Source organism: Silurus meridionalis, chromosome 4 (assembly GCF_014805685.1).
Source record: "Silurus meridionalis isolate SWU-2019-XX chromosome 4, ASM1480568v1, whole genome shotgun sequence".
Classification (NCBI taxonomy): Eukaryota; Metazoa; Chordata; class Actinopteri; order Siluriformes; family Siluridae; genus Silurus; species Silurus meridionalis.
The window spans coordinates 42094600-42113008 of record NC_060887.1 but is presented as its reverse complement, the minus strand read 5'-3'; the positions used below and the strand labels follow the sequence as shown (position 1 = coordinate 42113008).

General features: G+C 41.9%; 1 protein-coding gene across 8 annotated transcripts in view; it reads left to right on the top strand.

Annotated features, from left to right (window-relative positions):
* The window catches only part of LOC124384309 (SH3 and multiple ankyrin repeat domains protein 1), a 73486-nt gene that overhangs the window by 17839 nt on the left and 37238 nt on the right, over positions 1 to 18409 (top strand). For all 8 annotated transcript variants that reach the window (XR_006925374.1, XR_006925376.1, XR_006925375.1 and 5 more), the window contains exons 2-14: positions 1 to 463; positions 4497 to 4700; positions 5865 to 5936; positions 6261 to 6369; positions 7805 to 7956; positions 8088 to 8255; positions 8713 to 8829; positions 8927 to 9004; positions 9513 to 9579; positions 12186 to 12361; positions 14333 to 14451; positions 14535 to 14653; positions 14771 to 14884. The exon at positions 1 to 463 is cut by the window's left edge and continues 67 nt beyond it. Coding sequence is in view for 4 of the 8 variants with exons in the window: in XM_046847049.1 (XP_046703005.1) it covers positions 1 to 463; positions 4497 to 4700; positions 5865 to 5936; positions 6261 to 6369; positions 7805 to 7956; positions 8088 to 8255; positions 8713 to 8829; positions 8927 to 9004; positions 9513 to 9579; positions 12186 to 12361; positions 14333 to 14451; positions 14535 to 14653; positions 14771 to 14884 (1958 nt within the window). In the remaining 4 variants the exon portion in view is untranslated. The remainder of the gene's footprint in view (positions 464 to 4496; positions 4701 to 5864; positions 5937 to 6260; positions 6370 to 7804; positions 7957 to 8087; positions 8256 to 8712; positions 8830 to 8926; positions 9005 to 9512; positions 9580 to 12185; positions 12362 to 14332; positions 14452 to 14534; positions 14654 to 14770; positions 14885 to 18409) is intronic.

Genomic DNA, 18409 nt, shown 5'->3' with positions numbered 1-18409 from the left:
GCTTGGTGACATGACACAGCAAAGGATGCTGGGAAAACGTTTTTTCACTGCCCCAGAAAATAAGGAGTTGGAAGATGAAGCGGAAGAAGAAAAGAGGCAAAATGGAATAATGAACGGGGAGGAGGAGAACCAGAACCGAGGAGGAACCCAATCACGAGATATAAAAGGGGAGGGGCTAAAACCAGCAGCCATTGTAATTGGAAGGCAAAGAGGAGATAGGCAGCAGCGACTGATCAATCCAGGACACCGGGGCATCATTCAGGCAATTCTACATCATCAACCAGCCAGTCACGAGATGTATCACCAAACTCCAGCCAATCAGCAGCAGCTTTACAAGGTTTTAACCAATCAGCAGGCTCGGAGACGTCACATGGAGAGGAGCATGACGACAATCGGACCACTGGAGGATGCACACCTCAACACAGTAGTGTTTCGTATAGGAATTCCAGACATCAAGCAAACGGTATACACACACACACACACACACACACACACACACACACACACACACACACACACACATTAAAAACTGTGTGAGTTACCTTGAGTAATTTCTGCTGCTTCTTTTATAGAAGATAAAAATTACCATGTTTCCAGAGAGAGGAACAATCCATAACAAAATACTGACAGAATCAGACCTAAACCTCAGAAATACAACCCAAACTCCAAAAGAGTTGCGACACTGTGTAAATAAACAGAGAAATGCTTTGCTTTGCAAATCTCATTTATTCATATTTTATTCACAATAGAACATAGAAAACATACCAAATGTTGAAACTGATGACATTTTACATTTTACAAATAATGAGGTTAATTTGCAACAGGTCAGTAAGATGATTAGGGATCAAAAAAGTACTAGAGCATCTACAGACTGTGTTGCCCTCAATCAGATTGATATTCTTTAATATTATGTGAACATTTGGAATATTTCATTAATTATGTTACATAATATCAACATAATATTTAAATTTACATTTGCGGCATTTAGCAGACGTCCTTATCCAGAGCGAGGTACAAAAGAGTCTCTAGTAATGAATAAATCTACACTGCAACGGTTTAAGACCTACCTCTTCCTGAAACACTTAAATTAGCACTTTTCAAGTTTGTTTTGTAGAATTCAAGAGTTATATTTATTTTAAGTTTGTAATCTCTAGATTTTTTCATTGCTAGAGACTCAAAGCACTTTTTTACGGCTATCTGGACATGGGCTTCTGCTAAATGCTGCAAATGCTGGAAAGACAAGATGAGTTGAGTGTCATCTGCATAGCAGTGATAAGAAAACCCATGTGAGGATATGACTTCACCAATGGAGTGGGTATAGAGGGAGAAAAGGAGGGGACCAAGTACCGAGCCTTGTGGGACACCAGTGGTGAGTCTGCACGGGCAGATGTGGATCCCCTACATGTTACCTGATATGAGTGACCTTCCAGGTAGGAAGCAAACCATTCCCATGCTGTTCCGCGGATACCAAGGATCTTGAGAGTAGACAAGAGAGCCTTGTGGTTGACTGTGTCAAATGCTGCTGAAAGGTCCAGGAAGATAAGTACAGATGACAGCTTGGCTGACCGAGCAGCATGCAGTTTCTCAGAAACAGTCAAAAGGGTCGTCTCTGTGGAATGTGCCGCTTTGAACCCAGACTGGTTCGGATCATGGAGGTTGTTTTGTGAGAGACAGACAGACAGTTGGTTAAAAACAGTGCGTTCCAGAGATTTAGAAAGAAAGGAGAGAAGTGATACTGGTCTGTAGTTGTTGATTTCTGATGGGTCCAGAGCAGAGCAGAGCCTTGCTAATATCAACATAATATCATCATAATAATCATCATAATATTAACATAATATCATTATCATATCATCGTAATATCGTCATAATATCAACATAATATCATCAACATGATCACCACCATCCTCTCTGGGCCAAACCTCATTTAAACTGTACTGAGGCAACGTGGAAAACTGTTCTGAGGTCAGACGAATCAAAATTCTGTTTGGAAATTATGAACACCATGTTCTCCAGAACAGTGGCGAGGGATCATCTGGCTTAACATTCAGTTCAAAAGCTGCATCTCTGATGGTATGGGAAGCATTAGTCCCCATATCTTCATGGAATGGGCATGAAGAGCGTGTTCAATAGAACATATGGGATTCTGACATTTTTAATAAAACATACAGACATGTGAGAAGTGTGCTGTAGCAACACACACACACACACACACACACACACACACACACACACACACACACACACACACACGGCTCTAGGGAAGAATGAGAGAAAAAAGTGGGACACGTGTTGCCCTCAAATCTGCCTGTGCATGTGTGTGTAATGTAATTGGACAAATGTAAGTGTGTGTGTGTATGTATGTGGCTCTGTGTGAATATGTATTGTGTGTTTGGGCATGTAGGTTCGTGTGTGGGTGTGGGTGTGGAGAGGGTGTTCTGTTTGCATTTAAGGGTGAATGGGTGTGCTAGTAACCTATAGTAGCCTATAGTGACCTACACTAACCAACAGTGACCTACACTAGTCTACAGTAGCCTGCAGTGACCTACCATGAACTACACTAGCCTACAGTGACCCAAAGTGACCTACAGTAGCCGACAGTAACCTACACGAAGCTACAGTGACCTACACCAACCTGCAGCAGCATATAGTGACCTACACTAACCAACAGTGACCCACATTAGTCTACAGTAGCCTACAGTGACCTACAGTTACCTACACTAACCAACAGTGACCTACATTAGTCTACAGTAGCCTACAGTTACCTACACTAACCAACAGTGACCTACATTAGTCTACAGTAGCCTACAGTGATCTACACTAACCTACAGTGACCTACATTAGTCTACAGTAGCCTACAGTGACCTACACTAACCAACAGTGACCTACATTAGTCTACAGTAGCCTACAGTGATCTACACTAACCAACAGTGACCTACATTAGTCTACAGTAGCCTACAGTGACCTACACTAACCAACAGTGACCTACATTAGTCTACAGTAGCCTACAGTGATCTACACTAACCTACAGTGACCTACATTAGTCTACAGTAGCCTACAGTGACCTACACTAACCAACAGTGACCTACATTAGTCTAAAGTAGCCTACAGTGACCTACAGTGGTCTACACTAACCAACAGTGACCTACATTAGTCTACAGTAGCCTACAGTGACCTACACTAACCAACAGTGACCTACATTTGTCTACAGTAGCCTACAGTGACCTATAGTGACCTACATTAGTCTACAGTAGCCTACAGTGACCTAAACTAACCTACAGTGACCTACATTAGTCTACAGTAGCCTACAGTGACCTAAACTAACCTACAGTGACCTACATTAGTCTACAGTAGCCTACAGTGACCTAAACTAACCTACAGTGACCTACATTAGTCTACAGTAGCCTACAGTGACCTAAACTAACCTACAGTGACCTACATTAGTCTACAGTAGCCTACAGTGACCTAAACTAACCTACAGTGACCTACATTAGTCTACAGTAGCCTACAGTGACCTAAACTAACCTACAGTGACCTACATTAGTCTACAGTAGCCTACAGTGACCTACAGTGACTTACACTAGCCTACAGTTATCTACAGTGATCTACAGTAATGTACAGTTATCTACAGTGATCTACAGTAACATACAGTGATCTACAGTCAAGGCCAGCATCTGAAATTAAATTTCCAATAAATAAAGCTTTTATTATAGACATTAAACAGTTTAAAAGAGTCAAAAGCTGGAGAAATAGAGAGTAATATAGAAGGGTTAAAATAAAAGGGAACAGGTTCAGATAAAAAATAAATATTTTGGAGGGGGAAACATTTTATGCAAGGAGGACATGGATCAGTGGCTGAACAACATAAGAAATGTAGGTCAAAAGAGGAGAAGCAGAGAGTAGGAAGAAAATCCAGTGACGATGTGTCAGAAGGGAGGAGATTGTAAACCCTCATCTTAATAAGGTAGAATGTATAGAGGTGAAGGAGACTGCAGAGGGGACAATCAGAAGTACGTGGAATGTTGTATGAAAAAAAGAAATGCACACATTTTTTAGAGGTCTTTAGAGAATGTTTTTTGTCTTTCTGGTCACTGTAATATATATATATATATATATATATATATATATATATATATATATATAATATTGTATACATATAAAATAATCACCTGGAAACAAATGTCCCACAGTTTTAGGTTTGTCATTGAAATATCAAGGACATTAGGTTGATTATTAGTGAAACAGAAACATCTCAGCAGGTCATGAATCACTTTACTCAACAGTGATTCATTCCTAAAACTTTTACCAATCAGAAAGACAAACATCATGCTTTCTACAACTTCCTCCAACATTCTAATGAAGGTCTGCTGGAGATTTTTGGGATCTTGGTGCCTGTATGTGGAGTGTATAGAATTCACTGCATATGCATATTTGTTTGTGTGTGTGTGTGTGTGTGTGTGTGTGTGTGTGTGTGTGTGTGTGTGTGTGTGTGTATACAGAAGTGTTTGCGGTTCGATCCTGATGCAACTGTGTGGAGCGTGAAGCAGCAGGTGGTGTGTTCTCTTAGTGAGTCGTTGTGGGATGTGTATAACTATGGATTGTTCCAGCCTGCCTCAGAGGGACACCACGCCCGCTTCCTGGAGGAGGAGCAATCGTTACGACAAATCCCACAATCCCTTGAGAAGGGCGTACCTTACCTGGAGGTACTGTACCTAAACTCATCTTCCTCATCAATGTATGTCTATCCTGTAGTAGTTATAGCAACCTTATTGGAACCACATTACCCACAACTCCAAGCAGAACTTCCTCCCGACCTCAGATTCCTTCAGGTCATGGTGCTGCTAATGCAGACTAAAAGTAGAAACAGTGAGTGTTGGAATTAATGCAGTCTTATTAACCTGATGAGAGAGACACTGCTGAGGGAGTGTGTGTTTATAGCTTCTGTAACACAAGTCACAACAGGAAACAACTCATTTCAGTTCCACAACATTAAATATCAATTAAAAGGAATAAATAGTAAAATGTGGAAAATAAATGGATTCTTAGTAGTTTGCTGTTGTATAAGAGGAATACAGCCCTTGAGATGTAACATTGTATTATTGTGTCTGAATTTATTTTAGTTTATTTTCTGCCCCAAACTATCATCAACAACACCCCCCATGCTCTCTTGTCTGTGGACCCCCAGTAGCTGGGGCAATTAATCGGGGGCTGAGGGGTTTGTGTGCTGTCTTTTCTGTGAGGTCTGGGGTGATGTGGTGCATGTTGATGGAGTGTGTGTGTGTGTGTGTGTGTGTGTGTGTGTGTGTGTGTAGGATGTAAGTGTGTAAGGTGATTGTGCAGAACTCCACATGCAGGATCTCAGGTGGATGTTGGTGTGTTGGTTTGTGTGTTGGTGTGTGTTGTGTGTTTGTGTGTATAAGATGATTGTGCAGGTTGTTGTGTAAGCGAGCTCTACACTTCACTGCCATACAGAACAATCAGTTTACTGACTCAAGTATATTGAATCAGATTCTAACTGGAATTTCTACACAGTTTAAAATGGTCTTGGTTGTTGTGGTGGGCTGTCAGAGCTCAGGTCTAAGAGTACTTCTGCAGCAGGTGCAGGTTCTGCTGGAGATCCTGAGCAGTGGAAGACATAAGGACCAGATCATCTCCATACAGCAGAACTCATTCTCTCTCTTCTTCTCTTAGTCATACTGTAGATCTTCTGATAAAACTATTTTCATGCATATTTTTACGTGATGAAGAGAAATAGAATTGTTGTGTGTGTGTGTGTGTGTGTGTGTGTGTGTGTGTGTAGTAAAAGAATAGTCCATCAGTCATACTGTGTTTCTTATTAAGTCTGATTAATATTTTGTGTCTCACAGTTTAGATACAAAAGTCGGGTTTATAAACAAACAAACCTGGATGAGAAACAGTTGGCAAAGTTACACACCAAGGTACTGACACACACACACACACACACACACACACACACACACACACACACACACACACACACATATATATATATATATATATTGTATTGGAATATGTTCACACATCATTCAGCAATTCGATGATAAATTGAGCAGTAGAGGTGTACAGGGTTTGACTGTAATTTAAAAAACAGCTTTAATCTCACACTCATCCTCACAGTTCCTCAGCTCTTAGACACTTTACCTTCATTACACTTTAGTTACAAACAGACTCAAACAGTCTTTCACAAGGTCTGAGTATCTGGTCTTTGGCCTCATATAAGATCTCTGTCTGAGTGTGTGTAGGCCAACCTAAAGAAGTTCCTGGACTATGTCCAAAGTGGAGCAGTGGAGAAGATCCACAAAGCTTTGGATAAAGGACTGGACCCTAATTACCATGATCCGGAGAGTGGAGGTGAGATATCATCACGTCTTACTTCAGAAACTTCATGTGCCTCGCCCTAATGCCACATCGCTTCCCCCTCCTTGTTTACGGTCTCGGCACAGATGTTCACTTACTTCAGCCGATTTCCAGAGTCAAGTCAAGTGAAGTTTATTTCTATTGCGCTTTTCACAACACACATTGTCTTAAAGCAGCTTTACAGTTTATCCCTGATGAGCACCATGGAGACTGTGGTGATGGAAAACCTTCCTTAGATGTCATGAGGAAGAAACCTTGAGAGGAACCAGACTCAAAAGCAGAACCTCATCCTCATTTGGGTGACATCAAGAGTGTGATTATAGTCTTTAAACACTACAGAACACTGGAGAGTGAGAACTAACATGAGCACTGGAGTGTGTGATTATGAGTGATGATCTTTCTATAGTCTTTTACAGTCATTATGGGTATAAAACTAGGAGCTACTGAGCAACTCATAAAATAGCTCAACATCTGAGATCATCACAGATCCAACACCAGCTTCTCCATGCCAGAGCCTTTAAACACTCAAAGAGGTCCAATGTCCAAACTCCACATGAAGTGGAATCCAATTGGCACTGGTACATCTCTGGGTGGATCGGGAAGTTTGGGAGTTTGGCATCTACTTCTTTAAAGGTTCACAATCTTCATGAGGTGGGAGGTGACTGGAGCTGGAGCAACCTCAGGATGCCTCGGGATGGGGAGAGAAAGTGAAGCAGTGGAGAGGAATTAGCGTAGCTGATGTTCATGATATTAACAGCACAAGTTGATGATGTGTATGTGATCAGATGTTCTGGAGCACAAGGTTATGATGTGATGTGTGTTATGTGTAGGCTTTGCTAAAATTTAAGTTCAAAGTTCATTGAAAGTCCTTTTCTGTAGTTGGGACCTATGTCTTTTAGTGTTTGCCGCCTATTCTGAGTGAGTATACTTGCACTTAGTGGAGAAATTTCTAACATATTGCGAAATCTGGAGTGACGCTGGGCCATATGCTGTGCATGTGCCACCATCTTGGTCTTCAAAGTTACAGTCCAAATCCATCTTCCTGGTTCATAAGTTTAACCTTTCACAGTAACACAGCATGGTCTTTAGTTGACGAGAACTCCATCCAGGGTCTCAGGATAAATCAGGCAGGCCCAGAAAGAAGAAAGGGACAGCAACGTTACAGTAGTCTAATCTAGATATAACAAAAGCATGAACTAGTTTTTCTGCGCTCTTTAACAACATCATATTTCTAATTTTAGCAAAATTTATTAAGGTGAAAGAAGGCGGATATGATGGAGCTGTCCTTTCAGCACCACATCAGCACCTGTGCTAGAAGTGCAATTCCACTGATACCAGTAGATACAGTTTACTTTAAATGTTATGTTCTCTCTCTCTCTCTCTCTCTCTCTCTCTCTCTCTCTCTTTCTATCTCTCCTGTCTGTGAAAGAGACCCCTCTGACACTAGCTGTGATCAGTGGCCTGAGTGTTGATGGAATCCGTGTGCTGCTGTTAAATGGAGCTCATCATGATTTCAGATCAAGAGATGGACTCACACCACTGCATAAAGCTGTTAGAGCACACAGTCAAGCAACACTGCTGGTACACACACACACACACACACACACACACACACACACACACACACACACATTTATTAATTAATTTTCAATGTGTGTCTTATTGTATTATTTTACATTCTAACACTTGCCCCCGTACACACCCCCGGGTAGGCATTTCTATCTCTAGGTGCATCTCCAGACTATAAAGATCGATGTGGTTTGACGCCGCTGTATCACTCAGTGCTGACAGGGGGCGACACATCCTGCTGTGAGGCTCTACTCTACTACAGAGCACGGCTTGGAACACGTGACGAGAACGGCTGGGATGAATCACATCAGGTGTGTGTGTGTGTGTGTGTGTGTGTGTGTGTGTGTGTGCGTGTGTGTGTGTGTGTGTGTATGTGCGTGCGCATGTGTGTGCGCATCCTCTCAAACACTCTTCACCTACACACATCCTTTCACATACACTTCAGCCTCTCACACAAACACTCTTTTTACACACTTCACCTATACACACTTCATCCTCTTACACATGCTTTTTCCTCTCATACAAACTGAATTGTGTAGAGAATGTTGAGCCATTATTGTGTCTCCTTTTACACAAATTTACACAAAATCCTATATTAAATATCATGTTATTCATGTTTTTCATGGGAAAGATTTTTGTGTAAACAATATTTCATTATTATTTCCTGAACTAATTATTTGTAAACCCTGTCATCACTGTTATACAGTGTCTAGTCATTTACATTACTGCCCCCTGCTGGCTGTGTATGGTATATTCTTCTCCCATTAGGCATGTCATCATGGTTTCGCCCAGCATTTAGAGCACCTGCTGTTTTATGGAGCGGACACCACTTCCCAGAATGCATCAGGAAACACAGCACTGCACATCAGTGCCCTATATAATAAGGTATACACAATCACACACACACACACACACACACACACACACAAGCGCACAAGCGCACAAACATTCTGAAGGACTGCCATACTTTGTGTTTAATCAGGAAAGCTGTGTTCGAGTTTTGCTTTACAGAGGAGCCAATAAGGAGATGAAGAATAAACACGGACAAACTCCCTTTCAGGTCAAATTCAATACATAATCTAAAGTCAGAAGTTTACACACACACACACAGACACACACACCCACCCACCCACACACACACACACACACACACACACACACACACACACACACACACATCTGTTCTTTAATGCTAATATTTCATTTTATTTTGGGGTCATCTTTCCCACTCTGTCACATACTCTTACATTCTGTTACAATCTGTGCTGCTGCCACATGATTAACTGATTTAATTACTGTCTGAAGTTACTAGTTATCCTATTAAAGTGGACAGTGAGTGAATATTTACAGTCTAAAAATGTTAGAATGATTTTATTATTGGGATTTTTTTTAACCCCAGAGTGGAAAAGATCGGATTTTCAGTAGATGTGTGTAGGTTTCTGACTGGAGATAAATACACACCTGGAATGTGTTATTTATGTTTATAAATACACCTAGATAATTACATCTGTGTGTGTGTGTGTGTGTGTGTGTGTGTGTGTGTGTGTGTGTGTGTGTGTGTGTTAAAGGTTGCAGTGATGTCTGGTCATTTTGAACTCGGAGAAATCATCAAAAATCACAATAATGCAGATGTGGGTAGGTTACATTTGATTTATTAAAAATGTCTTACAAAAGTGAGTGTGTGTGTGTGTGTGTGTGTGTGTGTGTGTGTGTGTGTGTGTGTGTGTACGCACATGTTTGCATTTATCTAATTAAATAAATAAAAATGTAACGATATAGAAAGTAGTCTTTCAGTGTGTGTAGTGTGATATATTGTGTAATGTAGAGTGTGTAGTGTTACATTGTGTTTTTATTGTTATTATTATTATTATTATTATTATTATTATTATTATTATTATTATTATTATTATTGTTGTTGTTGTTGTTGTTGTTAACCCAGTCATTAGTGTTACACAAATCAGGTGACTCTCAGTGTCGATCTCAAGTCTGGATAAATGTGGAGGTTTGTGTTATGAAGGACATCCAGCGTAAAATATGTGCAGAATCAAATATGCGGATCAGGAATCAGAATTTCATAGCGGATCGGTCGAGGCCCGAGTTACCAATGAACACCACAGGTATCGTTAACAACAGGGTACCGGTGTAAATTGTGCTACTGTTGGCTGAAGGAGGAGAAGGAGAGGAGGAAGACGTCTACAGAGACAGCAGGGAAAGGAGAAGTGGAGGAGAAGTGGAGGTTCGGGTTGGTACTTTAAATGTTGGTACTATGACGGGTAAAGGGAGAGAGGGAGCTGATATGATGGAGAGGAGAAAGGTAGAGATGTTGTGTGTTCAGGAGACCAAGTGGAAAGGGAGTAAGAGCAGGAACATTGGAGGTGTTTAAACTGTTCTATCATGGTGTGGATGGAAAGAGAAATGGTGTAGGGGTGATTCTGAAGGAAGAGTACAGTAAAAGTGTAGTGGAGGTGAAGAGAGTTTCTGATAGGGTGATGATCGTGAAGGTGGAAGTCGAAGGCATGATGATAAATGTCATCAGTGCTTATGCTCCACAAGTCGGCTGTGAGATGGAGGAGAAGGAAAGATTCTGGAGTGAGTTAGATGAAGTGGTAGAAGGTGAACGTAGGAATGAAAGATTGGTGATTGGGGCAGACTTTAATGGACATGTAGGTGAAGGGAACAGAGGTGATGAGGAGGTGATGGTAGGTATGGTTTTAAGGAGAGGAATGTGGAAGGGCAGATGGTGGTAGATTTTGCTAAAAGGATGGAAATGGCAGTGGTGAACACTTATTTTAAGAAGAAAGAGGATCATAGGGTGACGTATAAGAGTGGAGGAAGGTGCACACAGTTGGAATATGTTCTATGTAGGAGATGCAACCTGAAGGAGATTGGAGATTGTAAGGTGTTGGCAGGGGACAGTGTAGCTAGACAGCATTGGATGGTGGTCTGTAGGATGGTTTTGAAGGTGAAGAAGAAGAGGAGGAGAGTGAGGACTGAAAGAAGAATAAGATGATGGAAGCTTAAGGAGAAAGACTGTAGTGTGAGGTTCAGGGAAGAGGTCAGACAGGAGCTCGGTGGTGTTGAAGAGGTGCTGGATGATTGGGCAACTACTGCAGGAGTGATAAGGGAGACAGATAGAAACATATTTGGTGTAACATCTGGAAATAGAAAGCAAGACAAGGAGACATGGTGGTGGAATAAGGAAGTGCAGGAGAGCTGAAGGAGAAAGAGGTTGGAGAAACAAAACCGGTTTTGACAGAGTAATGAGAAAAGTGGGCAGGAGAACAAGGAGATGCAGCAGCAGGTGAAGAGGGATGTGGAGAAAGCCAAGGAAAAGGCATATGAGGAGCTGTAGGAGAAGTTGGACACTAAGGAAGGAGAAAAGGATTTTTAGCGATTGGCCAGGCAGAGGAACCGAGCTGGGAAGGATGTGCTGCAAGTTAGAGCAATAAAGGATGGAGATGGAAATGTGTTGACTAGTGAGGAGAGTGTGTTGAGAAGATGGAGGGAGTATTTGAGCAGCTAATGAAGCTGAGCAGCGATCACAAGGATGAAAAGTGGATTGGACCAAATGACATACCAGTAGAAGCATGGAGATGTTTGGGAGAGATGCAGTGGAGTTTTTATCCAGATTCTTTAACAGGATTTTGGAAGGTGAGAAGATGCCTGAGGAATGGAGAAGGAGTGTGCTGGTACTGATCTTTAAGAATAAGGGAGATGTGCAGACCTGCAGTTACTACAGGGGAATAAAGTTGATCAGTCACACCATGAAGTTATGGGAAAGAGTAGTGGAAGCCAGGCTGAGAGAAGAGGTGACCATCTGTGAGCAGCAGTATGGTTTCATGCCGAGGAAGAGCACCACAGACACATTATTTGCTTTGAGAATGTTGATGGAGAAGTATAGAGAAGGTCAGAAGGAGCTGCATTGTGTGTTTGTGGATTTACAGAAAGCATATGACAGGGTGGAGAGAGGAGTTGTGGCCATCACCACACACTCCACCATTACACACTCCACCACCACACACTCCACCACCACACACTCCACCATTACACACTCCACCACCACACACTCCACTATTACATACTCCACCATTACACATGCCACCATTACACACTCCACCACCACACACTAAAAAATACTTATCTATTTAATTATTTTTTAATATTCAGTAAAATTATTGTCTTTGTTTCTGCTTTGTTCCTGTTTCTCTCTCTTTCTCATTCTCTCTCCCTCTCTTTTCCAGTTCCATTTTTGGAGACTCCTAAATATGCTCCACAGCATGTTGATAGTGGACATGCCTTGTCAGTGAACATGTCTCTTCCCCACCCCCACCCCCTCATACGGGCAAAGAGTGAGAACACCATGGCCACACCCCTTGATCCTGTAGCCCCACCCACTGTTGCACCTCAAACTACACAGGTAGTCTCAACATTCTTGTCCATCTGTATAACAGTGTTATGGTTAGGACCTCCACTCAGCATGGTCTACACCTTCAGGGGTGGGTTTGGGGACAAACTGAGGTAGTTCACCTGCATCAACTCTGCCATGATTTCTTATCTCACTCTCAGATTAAAGTAATAGCCTGAGAACCCTTAGTTCTGGCTTCTAGGGAATCATTCCTGAACATGGAGCAGATATATTCTGTAGATTACTGTGCACAAATACAAACTTGTAAACACCAAGAAATTTAATTCAGTTTATGTTTTTAACATTATTATAAGAGGATGCCTGAGGAATGGAGAAGGAGTGTGCTGGTACTGATCTTTAAGAATAAGTGAGATGTGCAGACCTGCAGTAACTACAGGGGAATAAAGTTGATCAGTCACACCATGAAGTAATGGGAAAGAGTAGTGGAAGCCAGGATGAGAGAAGAGGTGACCATCTGTGAGCAACAGTATGGTTTCATGCCGAGGAAGAGCACCACAGATGCAGTATTTGCTTTGAGAATGTTGATGGAGAAGTATAGAGAAGGTCAGAAGGAGCTGCATTGTGTATTTGTGGATTTAGAGAAAGTGTAAGACAGGGTGGAGAGAGGAGTTGTGGTATTGTATGAGGAAGTCTGGTGTGTCAGAGAAGTATGTGAGGGTGGTGCAGGACATGTATGAGGACAGTGTGACAGCAGTGAAGTGTGCAGTAGGAACGACAGACTGATTCAAGGTGAAGGTTGAAATGCATCAAGGATCAACACTGAGCCCTTTCCTGTTTGCAGTGGTGATGGACAGGTTGAAGGGTCAGACAGGAGTCTCCATGGACTATGATGTTTGTGGATGATATTTGTGGAATTTGTGGAATGAAAGTCAGTAGGAGTAAGACAGTGTACATGTGTGTGAATGAGAGGGGGCAGTGGAGGGGTGCGGTTGCAGGGAGAAGAGGTGGAGAAGGGGGAGATGTTCAGGTACCTGGGGTCAACAGTGCAAAGTAATGGAGAGTGTGTTAGAGAAGTGAAGAAAAGAGTGCAGGCAGGGTGGAGTGGGTGGAGAAGAGTAATAGCAGAAGTGATTTGTGATAGAAGAGTATCTGTGAGAGTGAAAGGGAAAGTTTATAGGACTGTGGTGAGACCTGAGATGTTGTATGGTTTAGAGACATGGCATTGAGTAAAAGACAGGAGGTGGAGGTAGCAGAGCTGTAGATATCGAGATGTTCTTTGGGAGTGACGCCGATGGACAGGATTAGAAATGAGTTTATTAGAAGGACAGCACATGTAGGACGTTTTGGAGACAAGGTGAAGGAGGTGAGATTGAGATGGTTTGGACATGTGCAGAGGAGGAACATGGGGTATATCAGTAGGAGAATGCTGAGGATGGAGCCACCAGGAAGGAGGAAAGGAGGAAGATCAAGGAGAAGGTTTATGGATGTGGTGAGTGAAGACATGCAGGTAGTTGGTGTAAAAGAGGCAGATGTAGAGGACAGGGGGTATGGAGACGGATGATCCGCTGTGGTGCCCCCTAATGGGAGCAGCTGAAAGAAGAAGAAGTTGTTTTTAACATTACTTCACAGCAGCTATACAGAACTCTGAAGAGAATCTAAATTCCAAAAATGCCATGGCAGGTCGCAAACTGTTAAAGAGTGAACACTTGAGACGTTAATTGCTTCATTGCCTATTTATTTTCAAAGCCTGGTCCAATACTCACTCCATCTACTGGTGCAGTCTATAGACTCCAGTTTGTCTGGATGCAGACACAAAGAATTTGTGAACCAAGCATTTAAAATCAGACAGAATTCTGTCTCACTTGGGTGTGGCTTTGTGCAGCAAAGCCTGGGAAGCTTTACACCTTCTCATATCTCCCAAGGCCCACAGACCATTAATAAAATCAAATCATCCGTTATAATTACAAAAGTAGACTTTAGGATCATTATTTTCCTAAGCATCCCTGTTAATCTCCTTCTCAGCGCCGCTCTTCCTTTGCTCTGAGAAGTTCTAGTAGTCCTCGTGGTGCTCGCACTCGTTCTCCATCCAGAGGAAGAGGGGAATCTGATGAAAAGCAGAAAAAACAGAGAGGCAGACAGGGGTGAGGATTGTGATATTGTCTGTATAATAGTCTGTACAGTTGTATATATTTTTTTGTAAGAGCCTTTCTTGCTTGGTCTTCAGTGTGGTTCAGCGGAAGAGGCTGTACAGTGCAGTTCCTGGTCGTGTCTTTATAGCAACTCGCTCTCATTCTGCTCAGGGAGACCGAGAGCTTAGCCTAAGCAAAGGGGACAAGGTCAAAGGTCAGATATGTCTATACTTTATTATAAGTATTAACACAACATCCTTCTTTTGTATACATTCACATAAATAGTATTAATGGATGTCTATAATACTTGAATTGTGTGTGTGTGTTTCAGTGCTGAGTGTTGGAGAGGGAGGTTTCTGGGAGGGTACAGTAAAAGGTCGGACTGGTTGGTTTCCTGCTGAGTGTGTGGAAGAAGTTCTGCCACAAAATGAAGAAAAAAGACCAGGTATACACAGACAATAACACACAACGAGTCACTGAGAACAGTGGTTATGATTGTGGTGTTAGCATGAAACAAGGACATGGAAGCCACCATCCTTCAATCCTGGTAATCAGAACTGCACAGTGAAACATCACTAAGGTCAGCAGAGGATGAAATGGTTAAGGTATTGGTAAGTAAAGGGTTAAGACTAATGTGTGGACTGGATTGGAATATGGATTATTGTTGGATTTTGGATTGGCAGTGGAATAAGACATGGTAGTCATTTTCAAAACACAATTAATGGCTAGTAAGTTTGAGTTTCTGATTTAATAGATCCTCTCCCTGCTGGTATCAGGAAGTGACCTTTGGCCCGGTTGTGTTTAGAACACAGGAGAAGTCGAAAAGCTTTTATTTTAATTTCTACCATATATCTGACACAGTACACAGTGAAATGAGACAACGTTCCTCCAGAACCCTGGTGCTACATTAAACAACACAGAGCTTCATCACACAACATAAAACTACACAACAGAACACAGAGTTAAAGACTAAAGTGTCCTCACCACATAAAGTGCAACCGAGTGCAAACAGTGCAGACACAAACCAGTGCAGACAGACAACACAAGACAGTGTGGGACAAATACACAAAACACACAATAGTGCCGACCAGTAAACCTGCTGTATAATATATTATACAGTAATGTGTAAAAGAGAGGACAATAAACAAGTGTGTATTTGTAAACATAAACACAATGTAGTGCAAAAAGAGCAGTAGCAGCAGTCAAGAAGCACAAAAACATTTTGGATCATTTGCAGTGGACGAATAGTGTTCAGAGATGTTGTTCCCTGCTGCAATAAGAAGTCCTTAAGAAGTGTCCCAGCTCCTGATTCACCCTCCACAATGATAACACATAGTTTCAAAGGCGTAGTGCAAAAGTAGCTTGACTGTTTCCATTGATGTGGTAGACCTTAGATGAGTACAAATCTACAGGATTTTGAGAACTGGTCCATGGCCACTAGTATGGCAGTGTGTCCCTGTGAGTTGGGAAGGCCAGTGATAAAGTAAAGTGCAAGTAAATTATGGCGTGCCGCAAGGTTCAGTTCTAGGACCCCTGCTCTTCACAATATACATGCTTCCGTTAGGAAATATTATTAGAAGGCATGGAATTAGCTTCCATTGTTATGCTGATGATACTCAGCTATATATCTCATCTAAACCAGGCGATATAGCTCAATTAACTCGGATAACTCAGTGTGTTAAAGAAATAAGAGATTGGATGACCCATAACTTTCTACTTTTAAATTCGGATAAGACTGAGATTTTGCTCATCGGCCCAAAAACTAGTATACAGAAGCTCCAGCATCTCAACCTGCATTTAGACGGATGTTCTGTAACCACTAGTTCAACAGTAAAAGACCTGGGAGTTATTTTAGACAGCAACTTGTCTTTCAAATATCATATCAACCAAGTTACAAAAACAGCCTTCTTTCACCTTAGAAATATTTCTAAGCTAAGAAATATGTTGTCTATATCCGATGCAGAGAAGCTCGTCCATGCGTTTATGACCTCCAGAATAGACTACTGTAATGCATTACTAGGTGGATGTCCTGCGTCATTAATAAACAAGCTTCAGTTAGTCCAGAATGCAGCAGCCAGAGTTCTTACAAGGTCAAGAAAATATGATCACATAACCCCAATCTTATCGTCCCTACATTGGCTTCCTGTTAAGTTTCGAATAGACTACAAACTACTACTACTCACTTATAAAGCACTACATGGTTTGGCTCCATGTATCTCTCCAGTCTTCTAACACGCTACAATCCGTCACGCTCCCTGAGATCTCAAAACTCTGGGCTTCTAGTAGTTCCTAGAATAGCAAAGTCCACTAAAGGTGGTAGAGCATTTTCACATTTAGCTCCTAAACTCTGGAATAGTCTCCCTGACAGTGTTCGGGGCTCAGCCACACTCACCCAGTTTAAGTGTAGATTAAAAACATATCTTTTTAGCAAAGCCTACACATAACACACATCACATCATAACCTTGTGCTCCAGAACATCTGATCACATGCACATTATCAACTTGTGCTGTTAATATCATGAACAGCAGCTACGCTAATTCCTCTCCACTGCTTCTCTTTCTCTCCCCATCCCGAGACACCCTGAGGTTTGGCCAGCTCCAGTCACCTCCCACCATCTTGATGATTACGGACCTTTGAAGAAGTAGATGCCGAACTCACAAACATCCCGAACCATCTAGAGACGTACCAGTGCCATTTGGATCCCGCTACATGTGTGGAGTTTGACATTGGACCTCCTGGAGTGTTTAAAGGCTCTGGCATGGAGAAGCTGATGCTGGATCTGTGATGATCACAAATGTTGAGCTTATAAAACTCGGAGCTACTAACCATATAGACTGTATAAGACTGCAGAAAGAACATCACTTATAATCTTATACTCCAGTAATCATGTTAGTTCTCACTCTCCAGTGTTCTGTATTGTTGAAAGATTTATGATCAAACTCTTGATGTCACCCAAATGAGGATGGGTTCCCCTTTTGAGTCTGGTTCCTCTCAAGGTTTCTGCCTCATAACATCTAAGGGAGTTTTTCCTTGCCACAGTCGCCACGGCTTGCTCATCAGGGACAAATTCACACCATTCACCTTAACTGTTGATTTGTGTAAAGCTGCTTTGAGACAATGTCTGTTGTGAAAAGCGCTATACAAATAAACCTGACTTGACTTGACTTGACTAAAGTCCACCATAATGTGGGACGTGGTGAAAAATAAAGCCCACCAGGATTGACAGGGATTCAATCTCTTGGCGTTTTTATGTGTTCAAGGTTTTGATGGTTGGTGATAGCTTGGAATAGGTTCTGGGGCATCTCTAGCCAATGTTTCCACTCCTCCAGTGAATGTATTTCCCAGCACCGCACATCATAGTTTCATAGTTTCATAATTTCTGCCAGGGTTAACTTCTGCAAAAAGTATGCAGGCGAGAAGAGTGTTCCTGGGCTGCCATGATGTTGAGACAGTTTGCCTCCAATCCTGCAGTTAAAGCCATCTTCCTCCACCAAAAAGGATTGCTGTGGTCTGGATGTTGCAGGATAGGCATTGAGCTGAATTGTTTTTTTCATTCTTTAAACACTTTCTTGGTGCTGCACTGGACTTCCTAGTACAGTGCATACCTGATAGATATGGAGGTCATAGACCTTGGAGTATACTTGGATGTCATCATTATTTACAATAATACAAGAGTTTAGTAGGTCCTGAAAAATGTTCTTTATGAAGGCTTGGAATACAGCTTCAACTTTAATCAGGCTATACAACATTACTTGGTACTCAAAGTGCTCCCTTGTGATATAGAAGGCGGATTTCCATTCAGCCCATACATCTGCCATCTACAGTTTTATTTGTCTGCACAGGTTTTTTTTGTCTGCACTCGATTGCACATGATGCACTTAGTGGTTTAGCAATTACTTTATTCCTTAGCTCTGTGTTGTGTGATGGAGCTCTATGTTGTGTGATGGAGCTCTGTGTTGTGTGATGGAG